General features: G+C 45.9%; 1 protein-coding gene and 1 long non-coding RNA gene across 2 annotated transcripts in view; one reads left to right on the forward strand and one right to left on the reverse strand.

Moving 5' to 3' along the window:
• LOC115095876 (M-phase inducer phosphatase 1-B-like) overlaps positions 1 to 20,885 on the reverse strand; it is a 51,110-nt gene extending 30,225 nt beyond the window's left edge. Inside the window, exons 1-7 of the mRNA XM_029610168.1 lie at positions 20,532 to 20,885; positions 18,635 to 18,738; positions 16,422 to 16,473; positions 15,005 to 15,038; positions 13,054 to 13,122; positions 10,467 to 10,637; positions 6,726 to 6,797 (exon numbers count right to left, since the gene is read on the reverse strand). Of these exons, the coding sequence (XP_029466028.1) occupies positions 6,726 to 6,797; positions 10,467 to 10,637; positions 13,054 to 13,122; positions 15,005 to 15,038; positions 16,422 to 16,473; positions 18,635 to 18,738; positions 20,532 to 20,683 (654 nt within the window). The 5' untranslated portion in view covers positions 20,684 to 20,885. The remainder of the gene's footprint in view (positions 1 to 6,725; positions 6,798 to 10,466; positions 10,638 to 13,053; positions 13,123 to 15,004; positions 15,039 to 16,421; positions 16,474 to 18,634; positions 18,739 to 20,531) is intronic.
• LOC115095877 lies at positions 71 to 926 on the forward strand. Its single transcript, XR_003857899.1, has 2 exons — positions 71 to 354; positions 516 to 926. It is a non-coding gene; the product is annotated as an uncharacterized LOC115095877 (long non-coding RNA).
• Positions 20,886 to 21,196: the final 311 nt, after the last annotated feature.

A 21,196-nucleotide genomic window follows, 5' to 3' on the forward strand; every position in this document is an offset into this window, starting at 1 on the left:
GATAATCTCTGTGTTGCGCTGTAGGGTTTGAATATGGGGAATGTGCCTTTAAGCCTTGATGATGTTGTGAATGACACTTATCGGATAAAAAAAAGTTGATACTTTGTTTTTTTGTGGTTCTTTTTATTGTTGCCTTTCTCCAGGTTCTGGGTTTTAGAGAGAGAGAGAGAGAGAAAATTTTTAGCAACTGAATATGGAGAAGCAGGTCAAAGCAATTTTTGTCATGGGAAGAGTAAATCCAATACTCTACTCTGAGCTGAAGAGATCTCTGCTGAAAAACTCCTGAGAGAATCATGGAGAGAAAGAAATCTTGTTCTTGGATATCTCAGCTTTTATCTCAACCGTCAGAATTCAGTAAGTGGATTATCTATGTTGAGGATGAACTATACTGGTTTGCCGGAGAATAAATTTTGACTGTAAGGAGTTTTCATCACTGCTAATTGCTGTGAACTTTTACTTAAGAGCCTGTGACTTGGATTGTGATTATGTTACCCCCACCTTTGTGCACTTTGAAGGAATACATCGGCACAGTGGAACCACCATTCCAGGCTTGGGACTGAAATAATTTCTAGGGTTTGGCTTTGAGTGAAATGAAGATTGCTGTTTGGCTGAAGGAGCTAGCCACTTTTGGAAGTATACGAACAGTTACAGAAGGGAAAGTCTCCCTGTCCAGGAAAGAAATCACCTTGGGTCTGATCCAGTGCACCAACTGCTTGACCAGTATTGTATTTATTATTTATTTATAAATATTTGATATTATGCCTTTTATCTGAGGGTAAGCACAAAGTGGACTACTTAAAATTTAAGAACATTGAGCACATAAGAAAGCATGTAGAGGTAATACACTCAGATATGAAATAAGTGATGCATAAAAATAGGTACGAGTGGGGTCCATTAGACAGTAGTAAAAATGAAGGTTAATTGGGTATAGAAAATGCATATAGATAGTTAAGTAGTAAGTTAAGCACCAGAGGTATAAGAAATATAAAAAAATGGTTGGGCACAATCTTGTGGGACTTGTGGCCAGGAAGAGTTTGGGAAGCAACCTGATGGAGTCCAAGGAAAGTCTTGGTTAAACAGCCAAGCTTTGACCTTTTTTTGGAATGAGAGGTTACAAGTTTTCAGGTGCAGCATTAAAAGGTAACTTGTTCCATATTTTAGGGGCAGAGCAGCTAAAAGCACAAAGTCTTGGGCCTGTTAATCTAGCTGAAGCCAGTAAAGGGGGAAAAAAAAGATCTCAGTAACCAGAAATGAGTACGCAACCCTTAGCAACATGTGCCCCAGCTAACGTTACAAAACCTTTTTTTGTTTTGCATCTGATCCACACCAAATTTTCAGGATCCACACCAAATTTTCAGGATATGTTGGGGGATCAACAAGGAAAAAGTCAGATGGTAGTCTTCTGGTTGAGAGATTGGCCACTTGCCAAAAGACGATCAGGGTGTGGTTAACTGGAAATCACTTGGTAGTGAACTTTTATGGATCTCATGTTCCTCCCCCACTCCCCAGTTGATCTATGTTGTCAATGCATGGATGATGTAAATGTGCCTGTAGTGACCAAGGCCGAAATCTAGGGGTCAGGTTAGGGTCCAGGCTGAATTTGAAAGCACATGTTCAGACCATGGCTGTGTTTTTTAAGCTCGGGATGATTCAGCATTTAAAACTGTACATGTCTAAGGAGGATTTTAGGTAGATGGCATAAGCATTGGTGCTACCCTATGTAAATTATTGTAACACTGTATACCTAGGGCTTCCTAAAATGTTAATATGAGTGTTACAATTAGTCCAAACTGCTACAGCCAGGATTGTTCCGAGCACCAAATAGAGAGAGAGCATTACCCCAGTATTATAGAGCTTGCTCTGGCTTTCCAATATTTGAAAGGGTTCGGTTCAAGGTGCTGATACAAACACATAAAAATTTTATATGGTGAAGCCCCTGAAAGTCTGAAAAAGATTTTAAATAGATACACTCCAAGGTAGGCACTTCATTCCTCGGGACAACATCTGTTGGCTGTTCCATCACAGGAACTCATTCTAGAGCTTTGACATATAACATGCAACGCAAACTGAGGGATGAAAATTATATTTTGGAAAATTGTTTAAAATTGTCTTTTTTAACCAGATTTATGAGTAATTTATGTACTGGAGTTTTGTTTGTTTTTATGTTAGGTTTATTGTTTGTATTTCATTGTTATGGCACATGTCTTGGAACATGATTATGCATGTGATCATTGTATGTTGTATTGAACATTTTAATTTTTGGAGCTTGCTATTTATATGAGTGTTATAAATAAATTAATCGACTTCCAAGTGCATCTTAAGATGTTGCCTGTATATATTACAACTGATGAGCTCCATAAGAAAGATCTTTGACACAATGCAAATATTAAGAGCATCAGTAGTAAATCTGAGAGATTGAGATTGTACCTAACATACTCTGACTTAATCTGGCTGATGATCAGGAAGCACTATCAAGATATCCATAAAAAAATTTGCATGAGATAGATTTGCATACATTGGAGACCCAGTGTATGCAACTCTATCTCTTGCAGCTTTTAGAACTAGAATATGGGGGAAAGCCGACAGTCACGCAGAAGCGCATAGTTCAGAATGATGTACCTTTGAAGGATACTAAGAGAACAGGGAAATTAGGGCATCCCAGTAGGGTTTGCAATAAATGTCAGCGTGGACCAAGTGTCTTTAAATGAAGAGCAGAAAGATTTTGAATTACACCAGTCAACTGATGAACAGGTTGTTAATACAAATAAAAACAATACTCTGAAATGTCTGAATACAAATGCTAGAAATCTAAAAAATAAGATGGGAGATTTAAAGGGCTGGATTTTAAATGCCCTGGGCGCGTAAATCCAGCTGGATTTACGCGCGCAGGGCCCTCGCGCGCCGGCGCACCTATTTTGCATAGGCCGCCGGCGCGCGCACAGCCCCGGGACGCGCGTAAGTCCCGGGGCTTCGTAAAAGGGGCGGGGAGAGGGTGTGTCCAGGGCGGGACCGGGGTCAGGGGGTGGTTCGGGGCGGGACCAGGTGACATGGCGCCGGCCTGGGGGCATGGTCGAGGCCTCCGGACCAGCCTGGTGCACGAATAAAAGTACGCCCTCGCGCAAATTTATAAAATCTACCCCAAAGTGTATAGCAGTGGATGATGTGGTAGATATAACTGGCATCTCAGAGACCTAATGGAAGGAGAATAACCAATGGGACACTGTGATGCTAAGGTACAAATTATATTGAAATGATAGGATGGATCAAATTGGTGGAGGGGTGGCACTATATGTTAAAGAGAGCATTGAGTCAATATGCAATGTTGAATCTTTATGGATAGAAATTCCAGGTGAAAAGAATAAAATAGCAATGGGGATGTATTACCATCCACCTGGCCAGAATGAACAAACAGACAATGAAATTCTAAAACAAAATTAGGGAAGCTAACAAAATCAGCAGCACCGTAAATGGGTGAATTCAATTACCCCAGTATTGACTGGGAAAATGTTACATCAGGACATTCTAGAGAGGTAAAGTTCCTAGATGAAATAAATGACTGCAGCTGGTACAAGAACCAACAAGAGGGGAAACTATTTTAGACCTAGTCCTTAGTGGAAGACAGGATTTGGTGTGAGAGGTAATAGTGTTAGAGCCACTTAGCAACAGTGATCACAACATGTCCAGTTTTGGCTTAATAATTAGAGGGAGGACATTAAAGAACTCTACTGCGACAGCATTTAACTTTCAAAAAGGTGACTATGATAAAATGAGAAAAATGGTTAGGAAAAAAGCTGAAAGGAGCAACTGCAAAGGTTAAGAGTTTAGATCAGGCAATGACGTTGTTTAAAATTACCATCTTGGAAGCCCAGACCAGATGTATTCCACGCATTAGAAAAGGTGGAAGGAAGGCTAAATGACTATCAGCATGATTAAAAGGTGAGAGAGGCTAGCATGTTAGATGCAAAAGGAAAGCAAAGAGAGAATTTGAAAAGAAGCTTGCCGTGGAAGCAAAAACTCATAATAAAAACTTCAGATATATTCAAGGTAAAAAGCCTGCAAGGGAGTCAATTGGACCATTAGATGATCAAGGTGTGAAAGGCACTTAGGGTGACAAAGCCGTAGCAGAGAGACTAAATGAATTATTTGCTTTGGTATTCACTGAGGAAGATGTAAGAGTCAATACATGCAGACGATATCCAATATAGTTAAAGCAAAAATATAACTGTAGTGTAGTTCAAGTCATTGATATTCAGAGAGAAAATCTATATATAATGATTAAGCATTTCTTATAAGGTCCATCATACCACCCTCTGCGGATACTGGGACCACTTTTATAAGTTTTCCATTTTTTTCACTACATTTGGGTCCTCTTTAATCATAGGTCCAACAGGCATAATAAAAAAATACTTTAGTTATTTTTTAGTAATTTTCAAATTTTGAATAAAAAGCGAGATACTTCCCCCATTTAGGCAAAGCCCGATGCGATACCACGTTTCGCATTTGCTGCTTCAGGGGCTGCCAATGTATTTCATAGTCAGCAAAAGGAAATTGTATCTCTTATTTGTAGATGTTGACTCTAATATGCAAGCTGAGTCCACATGCTTAGAGCGCCAAAAGTGTGCTTGAAGACCCTATCTGGCAGAGAGATACCCATGCCAGAAATTATATTCAAAGGTGATGATACAGAGGAACTGAAAGAAATCTCAATGAACCTTGAGGATATACTAGGGCAAATTGATAAGCTAAAGAGTAGAAAATCAGCTGGACCAGATTGTATACATTCCAGAGTGAACTGATAAATTAGATTGCGAACCTGCTATTGGAAATTTGTAAACTATCATTAACATCATCTATGGTACCTGAAGACTGGAGGGTTGCCAATGTAATAACAATTTTTTAAAAAGGGATCAAGGGATGATTCAGGAAACTACACACCAGTTAGTTTCTACCATTTTGCCTAGAACAGATGTCAGACTGTCATAAAAAAACAAAATTACTGAACATATAGATAGGTATAGTTTAATGGGACCAAGCCAACATGGATTTAGCCCAGAGAAATCTTGCCTCACAAATTTGCTACATTTTTTTGAGGGCGTAAACAAACGCTTCCTTGCCTTTATCTCCTCTGCAGCCTATGCTATGCCCCCTCCCAATACCCCTGTTCATTGTATTTCCTTTCCTCCTTTTTAGTTCCAATGTAAACCGGCATGATGTTTGCATACTAATGCCGGTATATAAAAACCTTAAATAAATAAATAAATAAATGTGGATAAAGGTGAACCAGTTAATATAGTGCATCTGAATTTCCAAAAAACATTTGACAAAGTTCCTCATGAGAGACTTCTTAGGAAATTAAAAAGTCATGGGATAGGAGGCAGAGTCTTATTGTGGTTTGCCAACTGGTTAAAAGAAAGAAAATATAGAGCAGGATTAAATGGTAAATTTTCTCAGTAGAGAAAGGTGAATAGTGGAGTGCCCCATGGATATACTCTAGGGCCACTGCTTTTTAATATATATTGATAAATGACCTGGAAATGGGAACAACAAGTGAGGTGATCAAATTTGCCAATGACACAAAATTATTCAAAGTTGTTAAAACACAAGAAGATTGTGAGGAATTGCAAGAGGACCTTGCAAAACTGGGAGACTGGGCATGGAAATGGCAAATGAAATTTATTGTGGACAAGTGCAAAGGGATGCACTTACCGAAGAGGAACCCAAATTATAGTATCAGAAGAGACCTAGGGCAGTCTCAGGCTAGCCTTGACAGAGCTGAAGCCCGGAAGGCCAACAAGACAGGCAAAGGAACCAGGAACAAGGCCCAGCGGCCAAGAAACAAGACACAGGAAAACAGGAGTCAGAAGGCACGGGGGCCAGGAGACAAACACAGGAAAGGCCTGCTGCAAGGTACGGGTAATTGGACCAGGGAGCCAAGAAGGACTCTATGCTGAAGCATTGAGGCTGGGTGTGGTGCAGGCAGGAGAGAGGGGCCTGGGCAGCCTGAGGGATGTGCTTGGGGGTGATCCCCTGGTGCAGCGGAAGTATTTCTGAAAGGCCAGAGACGTGCTGGAGAGCAAGGTTCTAAGCAGGGTTCCCCTGGTGGAGGGGAAGTATTTCTGAAAGGCCAGAGACGTGCTGGAGAGCAAGGTTCTAAGCAGGGTTCCCCTGGTGGAGGGGAAGGCCACGCACTGGCTGGAAACTCAACATATGCCTTGTATGTTATACCTAGCCTTTGCATAATGTATTGGTTGTGCAATTGTGTTTTGGTTAAAAATACCTTTGTAAATTAATAATCTGCCTAGCCTAAGGATTGGGCGTAACAGGCGCAGGCCTAGTGGTTAGAGCAGCGGGCTGATGCTTCTTGTGACCTTGGGCAAGTCCCTTCTCCCTCTGAGCCATCTGGGGACAGGGAAATACCCACAGTACCTGATTTATCCTTGAGTTATCTTTGAAAAGTCATGAGCTAAATATAAATAATACTTCAGCAGGAGCAATCAAACTGCCCATGCTATGCCCAGGGCTGGGAACATGCCTTCGGACTGCTGCTTGTACAATGACAGCATTAATGTAAACTTCACTGAAAACCGCCTAGAAACCAGTGTGTCCTGCAGTTGGTTATTTCCATTAATTCAGGCAAGCAGAAAGTAGGCTCATGCTCTAATGCAGTCTTAATGGACTGGATGCGAACAGAAAAACAGTTGTCCCAAGAATTCATGTTAACATACTCTGGAGAAATCCCCAATCAGGTTTTCATCTTCAGTTTCTGAATCTGGAATCTGCTGAAAGCTGAATCTTACCTAATGAAACATAAAATAGAGAGAGAGAGAGAGAGAGAAAGCAAGAATGATACTATTTGTAAAGAGCCGGCAAGGTGTATAATGCTGTACAAGATTATACATTCGTATAGCTACAAGGGTCCTGCTCCAGTGACCACACACTCTAAGCTGGGACCCAGGAAGGGGAAGATAATTATTCAAGATCACATGGTGAGTGAGAGAATGGGAATCAAGGCAGGAGATGCTGGTCAACCTCAAATCACAGTGTCACACCATTTCTGCCAACTTTATAACAATGCAATACAAAATATAGTACAATTTAAAAACAGCATTATAAGATGGCTGGGGTTTTGGAATTGGTGTTACCTAATCACTCTAAAGTTCGTTTTGATGGACTACCGGGCATCCCACTGAAAGATTCCTATGCTAGCCCTGGGGCCTGAAAAGTGCTTTTACTGGTGGTTTTAAGTGTTGGCTCCGTGAGGGACCACCCTCCATGATGCTGTGGAGGAATTCAGTTCACCAGTTCCTGAAGGTCTGGGACCAATACCTACCATCTCTATCACACAGAGCAAGAAGTCTTGTGCTGAATAATCTGGACTGAGCAGGCGTTAATGGTTTAAATTTGTATTGTTGTGGGTGATTGGACCCCTTTGGAGAGACTGGGGGGACTCTAGGGGAAAGGGTGGTGGGGATCAGTGAGGGTTTGAAAATAAAGAAGTCATGTTTAAATATTGGGGGGGGTCGGAACAAACCAGTCTGCGGGGGGTTTGCTGTATCTTGTTACTGTTTGATAAAAATATTTGTACTAAACAAAATACAAGCTGTAAAGGTCAAAATGTAGTTCTCCTGTTTTCAGCATTTCCCTATAGATCTGACTCCGTTCCTTAGAGATGCAGAGTGAGCGTGGCGATAAGTGAGGTAAAACCTATGTCCTCCTGCTTCCTGTGCCTGCTTTCATATATGCCAGGATTTGCACCGTCTGCCCAAGACACATTTTGTCAGCAGAAAGCAAGGCAGACACTGCTTGTACACCTGAACTATGATCCCCTGAAGTGCACGTGAAGCTATGCATGCATCTATGGCTAAGATGCAAACTCAATGAAAGCAAGGTGGACTCAAAGCTGCAAAATCTGGAGGTATACAAGTTGTAAATGTCTAAGGGTTAGATTAAAATAGCTCCAGAGCTGCCCGAATATCTTGAGGGGTTTTTTCAGCATGAGGTAAATGACATGGGTAGAATAGTTGACTGTTTTATTTCTTCAGCTTAAAAGTGTGGTAGCCCAGAGGTCTGTGCATCACTTCTAAAAGACATTGGTAAAATAGAAAGCAGTGTTTTGCAAAGTCTTGGTCTGGGTTGTGACATGCCAGTGCCTGGGTCCCTGCCATGGTCCCATTCCTGTTCCCGTCCCGGACGGTTCTGGAGAGGAGTGACAAAATGCAGCATTCAACTACCGACTCCAGACTCCGCGCAGCTCTCAGGAAGTGTGAGCCGCGTTACACCCACGCTGCCCTTGCGATGATCATCAGGAAGCACGGGCGTGCAGGCACCGTGCAGCTCTCGGGAAGCGTGAGCTGCGTTACACCCACGCTGCCCTTGCGATGATCAGCAGGAAGCACGGGCGTGCAGGCTCCGCGCAGCTCTCGGGAAGTGTGAGCCGCGTTACACCCACGCTGCCCTTGCGATGATCAGCAGGAAGCACGGGCGTGCAGGCACCGTGCAGCTCTCGGGAAGCGTGAGCCGCGTTACACCCACACTGCCCTTGCGATGATCAGCAGGAAGCACGGGCGTGCAGGCTCCGCGCAGCTCTCGGGAAGTGTGAGCCGCGTTACACCCACGCTGCCCTTGCGATGATCAGCAGGAAGCACGGGCGTGCAGGCTCCGCGCAGCTCTCGGGAAGTGTGAGCCGCGTTACACCCACGCTGCCCTTGCGATGATCAGCAGGAAGCACGGGCGTGCAGGCTCCGTGCAGCTCTCGGGAAGCGCGAGCCGCGTTACACCCACGCTGCCCTTGCGATGATCAGCAGGAAGCACGGGCGTGCAGGCTCCGCGCAGCTCTCGGGAAGCGCGAGCCGCGTTACACCCACGCTGCCCTTGCGATGATCAGCAGGAAGCACGGGCGTGCAGGCTCCGCGCAGCTCTCGGGAAGCGCGAGCCGCGTTACACCCAAGCTGTCCTTGCGATGATCAGCAGGAAGCACGGGCGTGCAGGCTCCGCGCAGCTCTCGGGAAGCGCGAGCCGCGTTACACCCACGCTGCCCTTGCGATGATCAGCAGGAAGCACGGGCGTGCAGGCTCCGCGCAGCTCTCGGGAAGCGTGAGCCGCGTTACACCCACGCTGCCCTTGCGATGATCAGCAGGAAGCACGGGCGTGCAGGCTCCGCGCAGCTCTCGGGAAACGTGAGCCGCGTTACACCCACGCTGCCCTTGCGATGATCAGCAGGAAGCACGGGCGTGCCTGCTCCGCGCAGCTCTCGGGAAGCGTGAGCCGCGTTACACCCACGCTGCCCTTGCGATGATCAGCAGGAAGCACGGGCGTGCAGGCTCCGTGCAGCTCTCGGAAAGTGCGAGCCGCGTTACACCCACGCTGCCCTTGCGATGATCAGCAGGAAGCACGGGCGTGCAGCCTCCGCGCAGCTCTCAGGAAGCGTGAGCCGCGTTACACCCACGCTGCCCTTGCGATGATCATCAGGAAGCAGGGGCGTGCAGGCACCGTGCAGCTCTCAGGAAGTGTGAGCCGCGTTACCCCCACGCTGCCCTTGCGATGATCATCAGGAAGCACGGGCGTGCAGGCACCGTGCAGCTCAAAGCTGAGGAGAGACCTACGGAATCGGTGCTCTTCTGATAATTCTCCTCAGCTCCTGCCTCCCACCACCGCCCTGATCCGGTGGCTGCTGGCTCTAAAAGGGGCACCACTCCAACCTGTAAATACAGATAACTTAAATATTTTAGCTCCAGGCTACATGGGGAGGGAGGGAATACTGAAAGTAGGCAATGGGGAACGAGGCAGGAGCGTGGGAGTGAACAGTAGGAGCTGGGAGCATAAAAGGAGGAGGGAGGTAGAGGTGTGAAAGTGGGTAGTGTGGCTTGGGGAAGAGAGGTGGGAGTGGGTAATGGGGATTAAGGGGATGAGCAATGTGGAGTGAGAGCTTTTTCCTTGCACTGAGAAGAAAAGTTTGAAAACCACCGGTGTGATCTATCATCACACACACTCCCACTCCCAGCTCTGTATCATCTCTCAGCTTTCCGTGCCTGGATCGCTTGGAGCAAGGCACCGATACCTGCCTCCTATGCATTTCATTTTGGCAGTGCTAGCTTTCTCGGAGAAAAAGGTACCGGTGCTCTCATGCAGGAGACGTGTTTTTTTTTTTTTTTTAATGAGGAACCAATGAAGCAAATGGAGGAAAAAAGGTGCTGATGCTCGGTGCCAGCATATACCCCCTGAAATAAAAGCCCTGCATTTCGGAAATTTTAATTTATTGCTGGGTTGTGTGGTTTTTTGTTTTTTACCTCCCTTTTGCTGTTTATCTGAACTAATTGGTGGTGTACTTTAATTGCTAATATTATAACTATTTTTAGAGGAGGAAGACCTGAGGCATCATGATGCATGTGTGGCACAGTGATACAAATCATCTGCTTAGTGCCTGGAGGAGGCGCTCTCTGAGGTCTGCGCGGATACTTTGTACTTACAGGCAGGAGTGTTCCCGACTCGGGTCGCTGTTCTGCGCGCCTCCTGGAGCTTTGCCTCCCTCTGTCCAGTGTCTCTGGCTTCTTCTTGCCCATCAACCGCTTCTCGCTTCCCACTGCCAGAAGAGGCTCAGGGCTCGGGAAGCAGTCAGTAAGTTTCATCCGGGATTTTTTCTGGTAAAAGGAAAAATAGTCATTTAGAAATAAAGAGAAATTTTTATCGAAAGCAATTAACTGTACTACCATCAAAGGCTCTGGTACTGGGCATGGTGCATCCTCCTCATCTGAAGGATGTTAATAATGCACAAGAAGCAAGAGAAAGGGGTTTCTAGAACACGGATCCTGATCTGAGGGGGAGACTGAGCAGAAATGACAGGATGCATTTTTCACAGAAAGCATGGTCTGCAGTTCAAACAGTAGCAGAGAGTTTGAGGACCTGGGATAAGCACAGAGGATACTTAATTGCCCTGAGTGGAGACCTGGTGGCATCTGTTTATGTGTTCCCAACACTTTACTCACCTGATTCAACATGACTGTTGGGGCTGCCAGAATGTATGGTAAAGTGGATAATATGAAACGCTAGAAATCTCAGTGCTAATGGGCTGCCAGGGAGTGTGCAGACTACCTTAAAGGATCAGGCACAGCTGCCTCACCTGGTCCTCCTTAAGGGTGAGACCCGCAGGGAATCCTGGGTGAAGGGGGGAGCCCCTCACCAGAGTATAAGACCTCAGGGCCTAGAAGTGTTAAGCAGGCCCAGGGGAACAGACAGAGATCCACTGAATGCTATGAGAGTGACATTAAGTTAAGACCTACTTTGTTTAAGATTGGGGCTTGGCTGAAGCCAAGGTGAACTGTCTGCAGTGGTTATTTTGCTGGTACTGCCTGTTTGTAAGAGACCTGAACTTCAAGGCGAGTTGCCTATTTTGTTTGTTTGCCTGTACTTCCCTCTGTTTCGCTGTAAATAAAATGCACCAAAGGAACCGTGCCTTCCATCAAGGGTAGAAACTCTGCTCTGTGCAGGTTACCCCTGTGCCTTCTGTTAAGGATAATAACTGCCAGTCCATGTGCCTTCTGTTAAGGGTAGTGTGAGGGAGGGTACAGAAAACTCCCCTAGACTGCCTGAAAAGACTGGGCACAGCTGTCTTGCCCAGTCCTCCTTAAAGATCCAGATCCACAGCGAATCCTGGGGGGAAGAGAGGGGCTCTTCACCAGAGTCTGGCAGGTTTAGAGAGGTCCTGGAGGGCAGGCAGAGAACCACCCTATGCTAAGATCTGCTATGTTTAAGGTCTGTGAGTTACATGAAGTTTGAGACCTGCTACATTTAAAGACTGAGAGTTACCTGAAGTTAAAGGTGAGCTGCACTGTTGTTTGTTTGATTTTTGCACTGTAAATAAACTACACCTAAGGCACAGCCAGAGTCTCCCTCCTTTTTCCTCTGGCTGTCTCTAAGCTGCTACTGCTCAGACTAATACAGGTAGCGCGTACGTTTTGCACGTGCTAGCTTTACCCCTTATTCAGTAAGGGGTAATAGCGCGTCCAAAATGCACGTCCACCCCCCCCCCCCCCCCCCCCGAACCTAATAGCACCTGCAACATGCAAATGCATGTTGATGGCCCTATTAGGTATTCCCGCGCGATACAGAAAGTAAAATGTTCAGCCAAGCCACACATTTTACTTTCAGAAATTAGTATCTACCCAAAAGGTAGGCGTTAATTTCTCCGGGCACCGGGAAAGTGCACAGAAAAGCAGTAAAAACTGCTTTCTGTGCACCCTCCGACTTAATATCATGGCGATATTAAGTCGGAGGTCCCAAAGTTAAAAAAAAGTAAAAAAAAAATTGAAAAAAAATTGAAATAGGCCCCGCGGCTTGCGGGTCGAAAACCGGACGCTCAATTTTGCCGGCGCCCGGTTTCCAAATCCGTGGCTGTCAGCGGGCTCGAGAACCGACGCCGGCAAAATTGAGCGTCGGCTGTCAAACCCGCTGACAGCTGCCACTCCTGTCAAAAAAGAGGCGCTAGGGACACGCTAGTGTCCCTAGCGCCTCTTTTTACCACCGGCCCTAATTTTAATAAATTAAAATACTGTATCGTGCGATTTTACTGTATCGGCCCGTGTGTGAGCTGCTGCCTCTAGCTTCTTCTGGGTTGTGTGGCTGCACTTCTCTCCTGTGGGCCACACAGGCCGATGCACCAAGTACGGGCGTCTTCTATTTTCTTTTCTGCACCCATATTGGACTGCAAGGAACACCCCCCTCACAATCACAGGTGGAAGAGAGTGGGACCCAACAGATAGAGGAGTAAGATATAGAAGTAGATGACAAAGAAAAAAAAATTAAATATACTCAGGAGGAAATGATGAAACACACCCTAGCTCAGTTTCGCCTACTCAGACACACAGATTGCATTTTTGGTTGATTTCACAGACTTAGGCAGTTCCCATAATTCAAAATCTGGGTGCAATTTACTGAGAGCCATGCAGGAAATATTTTCCAGAAACAGTATCACCAAGGATGATCACATGGTGCAGGTATCCACTAGATAGTGATGGATGGACTTACATATAGTAGGATCGCAGGGTGACTGACACTCACCTTTCCTGTATCCAGTGGAATCCTGTTCTCCTCCTCTGCCTTCACTTTGGCTCTTCTCAGGGATTTCTTCTGGAAGAGAGAGAGTGTGAAATACATTAAAATGTTTCTGTGTTCAGTGCACACGGGTGAACAATGAGGAAGAACCTTGAAGGAGCTTTTAATTCCTCATAATCCTCCATTTATTTATGCATGCATTCATTCATGCTTATATTCCATGGGTTCCATCAAAGTTTAATGTGGATTACCATAAAAAAATGCATATTATAAAACAAAAAATTCATTACATACAAATAAAATGCATATCATGATATAATAAAATGCATGAAGATATAGGGATAAGTTGCACTGAGTGCCAGTTTCAACCCTAACAACTTGCTGGGCAGACTGGATGGACCAGTTGGGTCTTTGTCTGCCATCAGTCACTATCAGGCCGATACAGTAAAGAGCGGTAGGGAGAGCTGCGTTAGTGCCGGGCGCACCCGTGGTTGCCGCACGCACAGTCCAGCTCACCTACCGCTCGATACTGTATGTAAATAGCTTGCAAATGCAAGCTGCGTCTAAGAAGCATCTGTGAAGCGTTAGGCCCGCGCAACCTATTTTACTGTATAGAGCGCTATACAGTATCCTGGGTGCGCTGGCCTAACGCTTCACGGACACGCCGGTATCTGTCATTTCAAATGTCATTTGAAATGTCATTTCAAATGACATTTGAAATGACATGTACCAGGAAGTGGACGGTTCTCCTACGCTCGAGATTGTCAGTCCTCTCTCCTCTCCTCCCGAAACAAGCAACGAAAGCGGAAAAAACGAAAAAAAAAAAATCGAAAAAGCCGCTCAAGACGTGACGTCACATCTTGAGCAGCCCAATTGCACGCACAGGGGCCGCTTTCGCCCATGCGATGCATCTATCTTCGCGGGCAGCTGGAGGCAGGGGAGCCACGGTCCCTCGTCGCCGATGTCCATCTCCGGAGGGGGGCTGCAAAAAAAGTAAGTCGCTTTGTTGATTTACACTGCCAGTCCTCTCTCTCCCCTCCTCCCGAAGCAAGGCTGCTTTTCGCGCCTTGCTTCGGGAGGAGGGGAGAGAGGACTGGCAATCCCGAGTGTAGGATTGCCTGTCCTCTCTCCCCTCTCTCTTGCTACTTTTTTTTTTTCGCTTTTTCGCTTTTTTCCGCTTTCGTTGCTTCGGGAGGAGGGGAGAGGACTGGGGCTGCCTCGGAGACCAGCACCCATGGACGCGGCCGGGGCAGGTGAGCGGGGGCTGGGGAAAAGTTTGCCACCTACCCCTACCCCTTCCTCTAATGCAGGGGTAAGGGTAGGCGGTAAGTTAGCAGGTTAAACGTGCGGCAAAACGGCAGGGTAAAAAAGCGATAGTCGGGGCGCGCGTTACTGTATGGGAGGGAATAGCTAATTCGATCGTTTACATGTAATAAATGCCGCGGGCGGAAGGGGTTACCCGGTGATTTAAGGACGCGGTAAGAGTAGGTTAAAGGGGATTGTGTATCGCAGGAAGGGCTAACGCGACCGAAAAGTGGGTAGAAAGCGGGTTAGGAGCAGGGTAACCGCGGCCGCACTTTACTGTATTGACCTGTATGTTATTTACATAATAAGCAAATAAACAAACAAACATTCCCACACACTCTCTCTCTCCCTCCCCAGTAAATATCTTAATTTGTGACCTAAGTTCCCTGGAATTTTAATAAATCCTGTACATCAAAATAAGCCTATAGAAATAAGAATGCTTTAATTTTTTCCTGAAAGGTAAATAAGCTTTTTCCTCATGCATTTGGGTAATTTTTTCCATAGCTTTGGCTTAGGAAGGTTACATTGACCACCAATGTGTTAGAGCGCTCCTCAGATGAGGGCAATGAGCTGCCATCCTTTGTTCAATGTCTGGAGGATCACTCCGAGCAAGTCTCCAGAAGTCTCCCTTTGTTCCCCAGTAATCACTTACCGGTCTGGGGATGATGCTTCCTGACGTTGGCTGACTGTACCAGTGGAGAAATAAAAAGAAAACATGGAAATGTGCAAGTGAAAAAAAGAAGTGGAGAGAAACAAATTACAGTTTGGACAAAATTTCACTCTTGTAACATTTAACATATGAAACAAAATATGTGCTTTTCTCCATGGGATGTCCAAAGAAAACATACATTTGAAAATAAGCCATCCCAGTGTGTTTGATTCTATCTAACTGATACGTTCCGTGTAAAGCCTAATAAATAGTCCTTTTATTTGTTTTATTAAAGCATACTCAGTCTGTATGTTGTTCTTGGTTTTTTTGTTTGTTTATTTTTTACAACAGCTTACCCGCAGGGGTGAACACTGACAGGAAGATGTTAATCTTTCTAACTACATCCTTCACCTCTTTAGACTTCAGCTGCATCAGTGTTTCTTCCCCACATCATGTACCATTGCATTCTTCTCTTAAATGTGTTTATAACAAATGTAATCAGACAAACCTCACTTCCTAGTGATTCAGCAGCTTGGCTGATATGCCATGCACACTTTGTTGCGGTTCTGGTTGCGAGCGCCGCGGCCAGGCCCTTACCTCCGGGCTCCCGGACCTGCTCCCGCTTCCAGAGGTCTGGTTTACGGCCTGGTTTGGCGGCGTCCCCGCTGGGGCTGCGCCCCTGCGAGGTCTCCCATGGATGCTTGGCTCCTAGGCGCGTGCGCACGCGCCACTTGGGCGCTTTTCTAGGCCGTTTCCCGCCAGTGGTGACTCCGCCCAACTCCTGATGTCAGATGCCGCGGCCTTCATAAGCCGGCCGCTGCCATCCAGTCTTTCCCTTACAACGGGTTAGCCTCCCAGTTTCCTGTTGCACTGTGCCCCGGAGTGACTCGCCTTGCTTTGTCGCTCCGTTCCTGCTACCGTACCTGCTTGGTTTCAGCCTGCCTGCCACAGTTCTTGCCTGGTTCCAGTACCCGAGTCTTGCTACAGTTCCTGCCTGGTTCCAGAACCCGAGCCCAGTTACAGTATTGCTACTGTCCTAGACTAGTTCCAGTTACCTGTCCTGATCCACAACCCGCCTAAGTCCCAGCGGCCGGGCCCCTACGGGCTCCTCCCGGGGAGGGCTTAGGCTTCCAAGGGTGAAGCCACCTAAGTCCCAGCGGTTGGGCTCCTACAGGCTCCTCCCGGGGGAGTACCAGCTTCCAGGGTGAAGAGCATCTACGTCCTGCCTGAACATCTGCCTCCCGGCCTGCTATTCATTAGAGACATTGACCACCTTTCCCAGTCTCTAGCAGGTCGGCCTAAGGGTCCACTAAACAGAGACTCCCATAACACACTTTATGTAATTCTTTCCCCAAACAAGGCAATGAATATCTCTGATGACCCGGTGATGACCCTGTGTGTATCTGAGAATGTGGAGTACCTCATGTTGTCCTTAGGCACAGTAGGGCTAGGGGAGGATTCCACTGGAAAACCTGTCAGGAGGACAAAGTTGGTTATCAGTTAACAAGAAATCTCGTTTGAAAGTACTGCAGCTACCTGTACAGGCAATCTAGTCTAGAACAGTTCTAGATTTCTGCTTCAGAGAGGAGGCTTGGTCTAGAGAGCAGTGCTTCCCAGTCCTGTCCTGGGAGCCCCACAGTCCGTTGGGTTTTTAGGCTAGCCACAATATTTATACATGAGATATCTTTGCGTACACTGGAAACTTGGACAGGTTTGGGAAGCCCTGATCTAGATAGGGGTGCTCAAATCAGTCCTCGTGCCACCCCCTCTCCCCAACCAGACAAGTTTATCGACTATCCCTAATGAATGTGCAAAAGATATAGCCACATGCACCGCATCCAATGTTAGTAGTTTTGTAATTTTTATTAATATATGCCTTTTTCGTGTTATCCTAAACATTCAACCCTACTGATTCAATTGTCACTTTAGATGCAATGCTGATTGTATTCATGATTGCAAATAAAACCCATAAATGCTATCAACAATGTTTTTTCCATGTATTTTTACAGTAATATCTTAAATGTGGGAGTCCATGCTGATTTTAAGTTTTCCCCACAAGTTTTTGTTTAATTTATCTAATTTAGTCTATTTTTAGGAGGAATGCTGATTTTGTTGTAATGTTTTTCAGCAGCTTTAAGAATGCATATATTATTGGTGATGTTTTGTACATTTCTGTAATATCTTTCTGTCACTTACTATTTTATATTCTTTTGTTTTAAGATTTTATCTGCTTTTGTCTGCTGTAATATTTATACCAGCACTATGTTTTAATATTGTATATATCTGTTTTATGTTTTTTTTATTATGAATGTTCTGTTGTGAGTAGTTGTGGACTTTGCATTTAGTGGGATATAAGAAATTTAAATAAATAAATAATGCGTATTTACAAGGTATAGTCAGAAAACCTGACTAAGGGCTCGGTTCAGCACCACTGTTGCAGTGGTCAAAGAAGTAAATAAGTGAGGGGTCTTTCTGAAACTCATGAGCAGAGCTCCTGCTCTCTTATTAACTTTCTATGTGTCCTGGAACCAGTGGCTTTCTTGGCTTCTGCCTCTTTATACAAGTGTAGTTGGGTAGAAAAAATAACACCTAGCTTTATGTACTGTACTTTTGGCCGTAGAGTCAACGTGGGAGCACCTGGAGTAGATGTGTTGGCATTGTCCCTTTATCCTCTGCCCTTCAGAAACTGTCAGATAGATTAAGCATCGAAACTGGTAGCCAAACTTTTCACACCAGAGATAGCTGCATGCATATGTCTGATGAGCTATAATTTATTTATTTAGACTTATTGAATCACTTAAAAAATAAGAACCTACAAGCAGTAGGGAGAAACCAACCATCATAAATGAACACATTCAATAAAGAAACAATAAAAACAATAGGAAAACAAGTCCCTCTTATTCAATAATAACCAAAATCAATCAAGCAAAATGGAAAGTAATGATGCCTAAGGGTCAAACTCCCCTGCTCCCCTCCAAGCATCACAGGAAACGATCCTAACCTGCCCAGCTACCCAGCAGCTCCTCCAGGCTGATGCTTGACGGTGGAGAAGGGTCTTGAGGGTGCCCTCCCCTCCCCCACTTTTCTCCCGAGGAAGGGAGCCTCCTAAACTGGGAGCCACTACCGACAGAGCTCCTGCTCTAGTTTAACGCTTCTGGCTTCCTCCGCGGCCCAAAGTTATCCTCTGATTTAAGGGTTACAATATACTACTTCCGTTTGTTCGTGAATTGTTCTGGACCCCGAACAGTTTAGGTTCCTGCTTGAATTAAAAGTTCTAAGATAAGCTAATTATTATTATTATTCTCTTTTTTTTTTTCATTCCTGTATTTTGTTCTCCCTTTATTCCTTTTAAGTAAAACCCAGCCAGAAAGGGGGGGGGGGGGGGGAAGAATTCCCTTCCAGTTAGCATTAAACTAACTCTTCTTCCTAACAGCTTGCAATCAGAGCACGACTTCCCTGCTTAAATCGCATCAGCTAAATTCCTTTCTCTGCATCTAGGCCCGTCCTACCTTCTAGTGTCATTTATTTGTATACAAGAGGTAAGATTTTCCCTTCCTCCCCACTGTACCCATTTCAGGCATTATCCAGGGGGGGGGGGGGTGGATAGGGAAGGAGAGAGGCACTTGTCCTGACCTGTGAGAGTCGGCGTTCCCATGGCAGCAGGGTGGCTGAGAGCAGCAGGGGCGCTGGGGCTCGGAGAGTCTGGGGACAGCTTCAATCTTCTCCTGGGCGTGAGGCTGCATCACAGAAGAGTTGATCATTTACCGGGGTCATCATCCTGAGTCGCTGGCACTGTGCAGCCAGTGAATTGTCCACACTCTAACAAGAGTCAGACCTACATTATCCTGAGCCCTGTTAATGCAAGTACTTTATGGATTTGTGGTGCTTTTCATCCAGCCTCAGACGTTTGACCTTTGGCTGTCACTCCCTCCCGCACAACCTCCCCCCCCCCCCTTCCATGTCCACCCTTCACCCTTTCAGGAGCACCTCGCCCCGACTCCATTGGCGTAATCTTGCCTTGTGTCCGGATAGCGGATACTGTCTCGTTAGGCAGAGTGCAAGAGGGAACATTTGACCTTTCCGCAGCAGAAGGGGCTACTGAAAGGTCAAAATCCATGTCCAGGGAGCCCTAAGACGGCCTTTCACTCAGGCTGATCAAAGCAAGCTTGTCTCCACACACATCCCCTGCTGCTGCTTTCTCACCTCCGCCGTATGACTGCCCACCGAAATGCCGGCGGGGAGCCCATTGTCGCCCAGGGCGCCATTTGCCGGCCCTGCTTGCCGCTTTGCTTAGCTCATGACAACAAACAGATCAGTACTTCTGCAAGTGCAGTGGTAAATGCATCGCAATGGGACTGCAGGGGTGCATGCTCTTAACAACTAGAGCCCTGTACCTGAAATAGCAGTACCTTCTCAGGCGTGCACTGCACGGAGTTTGCACCAGGGTCTGCAATGGTAAGCAGCGCGCCTTTAGTGAACATCCGCGTGTTGAATGGAAGCGATTCTCTGAATTTTGCCAGGGTTCTGCAGCCGTATCCGTGCACGCTGTGCTCGCTGCACCGGGGCCGCCCGCAAAAACGTCCCTACATTTTTAAGTTGCGCTTCGATTCTCGTTCATCAAAGTGTCAGCTAGGAATTTTAATGAAAATGGCTTTTCCGTTGCAGCAGCGGTGAATTCCGCTGTCTTTGACGTGGCAAGTGAAAAGCTGCGCTTGGCTCGTATGAAACTGTGCACAGCGAACGTGGGGTTATCTCAGAGCCTGCTGGTGAAACGGGTTTAATTAAAGAAACCGGTTCGGTTTAGCCACCTCCCTACAGCCGGCCCAGTATCCCCCTGCATTAAATTGGCTAGAGATGAGAACCGATCGTAGGGTTGCGGTATGGACCAGACCTGAGGGGGGCGCTACTGATTACAGCCACTGCTGACAATCTTTTAACAATAAAATTGTAAACTACACTGTGCACAGCAGCCTTTTCTTTCTCTCCTCCTTACAGGTTTTCTTTCTTTCTTTCTTTCTTTTTTTTTAACATTTTGCAGGTCCTGTTTCTATCTTGCTATACTTTAGCCGCCTAACTGTCATGTTAGTATTTTAATAGCCAGCATTTACCGGCATCTTCTTTAAATCTGGGTGCCTCCATAATACCTTCTATATAGGGGAGTATTGTGCACCGCACGCATAAAAGTCACTTAGAAAACTGATGCCCTAGCACCTGCACTTCTGCGGCGTCATCCTGCAGAAGAAAAGCGGTTGCAGTACAGGGCATTTAAAAAAATAATAGCAAACACTCAAGAGAGAGGCATTTCTACTACAAGCATGGCAGATATCTTGTCGCTAGGATTCGCCATCAGGTGTTAGGACGCTGGTGCAACTGCATGCCGGTTATCAAACAGCTTCATATTCTGAGCAGAAAGACCATCCCGGTCCTTTATGCTTTCACGCTATTTGCTAATTATAAAACCTGAGCTATACATATTCACTTTGCCTGTAGGGGGTCATTTCTGGAGGGGAGAAGACATGGGAAAGGTTACCTGTCCAGGCAGGTGAGTTGCCCCATGTTACCGGACAGGCTGAGAACAGGAGACAGTCCCAGGTCCGGGGAGACGGTCAGGACCTCCCGCAGGCTGTTATCGGAGCTGCCGGGGTCACTGTCACCACAGCTGCTCTCTTCGGCACTCTCCATCTCTCCCGATGTCCACAAAAAAAAAAAAAAGAATGAACTAGGATCAAAATAAATACGTGTTAACAAGTACGATCACCTGAATGCCTTTTCGGATGCACACGTGAATTCTAGTTTTTAAAGAATTTGTTACCAAGTACTGTTTTCTGTTTAATGAAAATTCACATAATCCCTTTATTAACTATTTATGTGATATCAAATTGGATTCCTTCCTCTCCTAATAAAAACTATTAAAAAAAAAAAAAAAAAAAAGATACAAGGATACAGTGCCCTCTCCCGTTCTACAGCTCCGGGATCCTCTGATGAGGGAGCTGAGGCTTGCTGGGGATTTAAATATCCCTCCTTCCGACTTCCCTTGTAAGCAGCTGCTGGGCTGTGACAGAGGCCAGAGTCCGCCCCCTGGTCACTGTTACTACAACAAGCCCTGCAGGGACAATTTCAAGCAGTTGTCAGGGATGAGGGAACGCTACTCCTGCTGCTACCCAAGCCATTTCATTCCCCCCCTGGGGTTCGCTT

The sequence above is a fragment of the Rhinatrema bivittatum genome, chromosome 7 (genome assembly GCF_901001135.1).
Source record: "Rhinatrema bivittatum chromosome 7, aRhiBiv1.1, whole genome shotgun sequence".
Classification (NCBI taxonomy): domain Eukaryota; kingdom Metazoa; phylum Chordata; class Amphibia; order Gymnophiona; family Rhinatrematidae; genus Rhinatrema; species Rhinatrema bivittatum.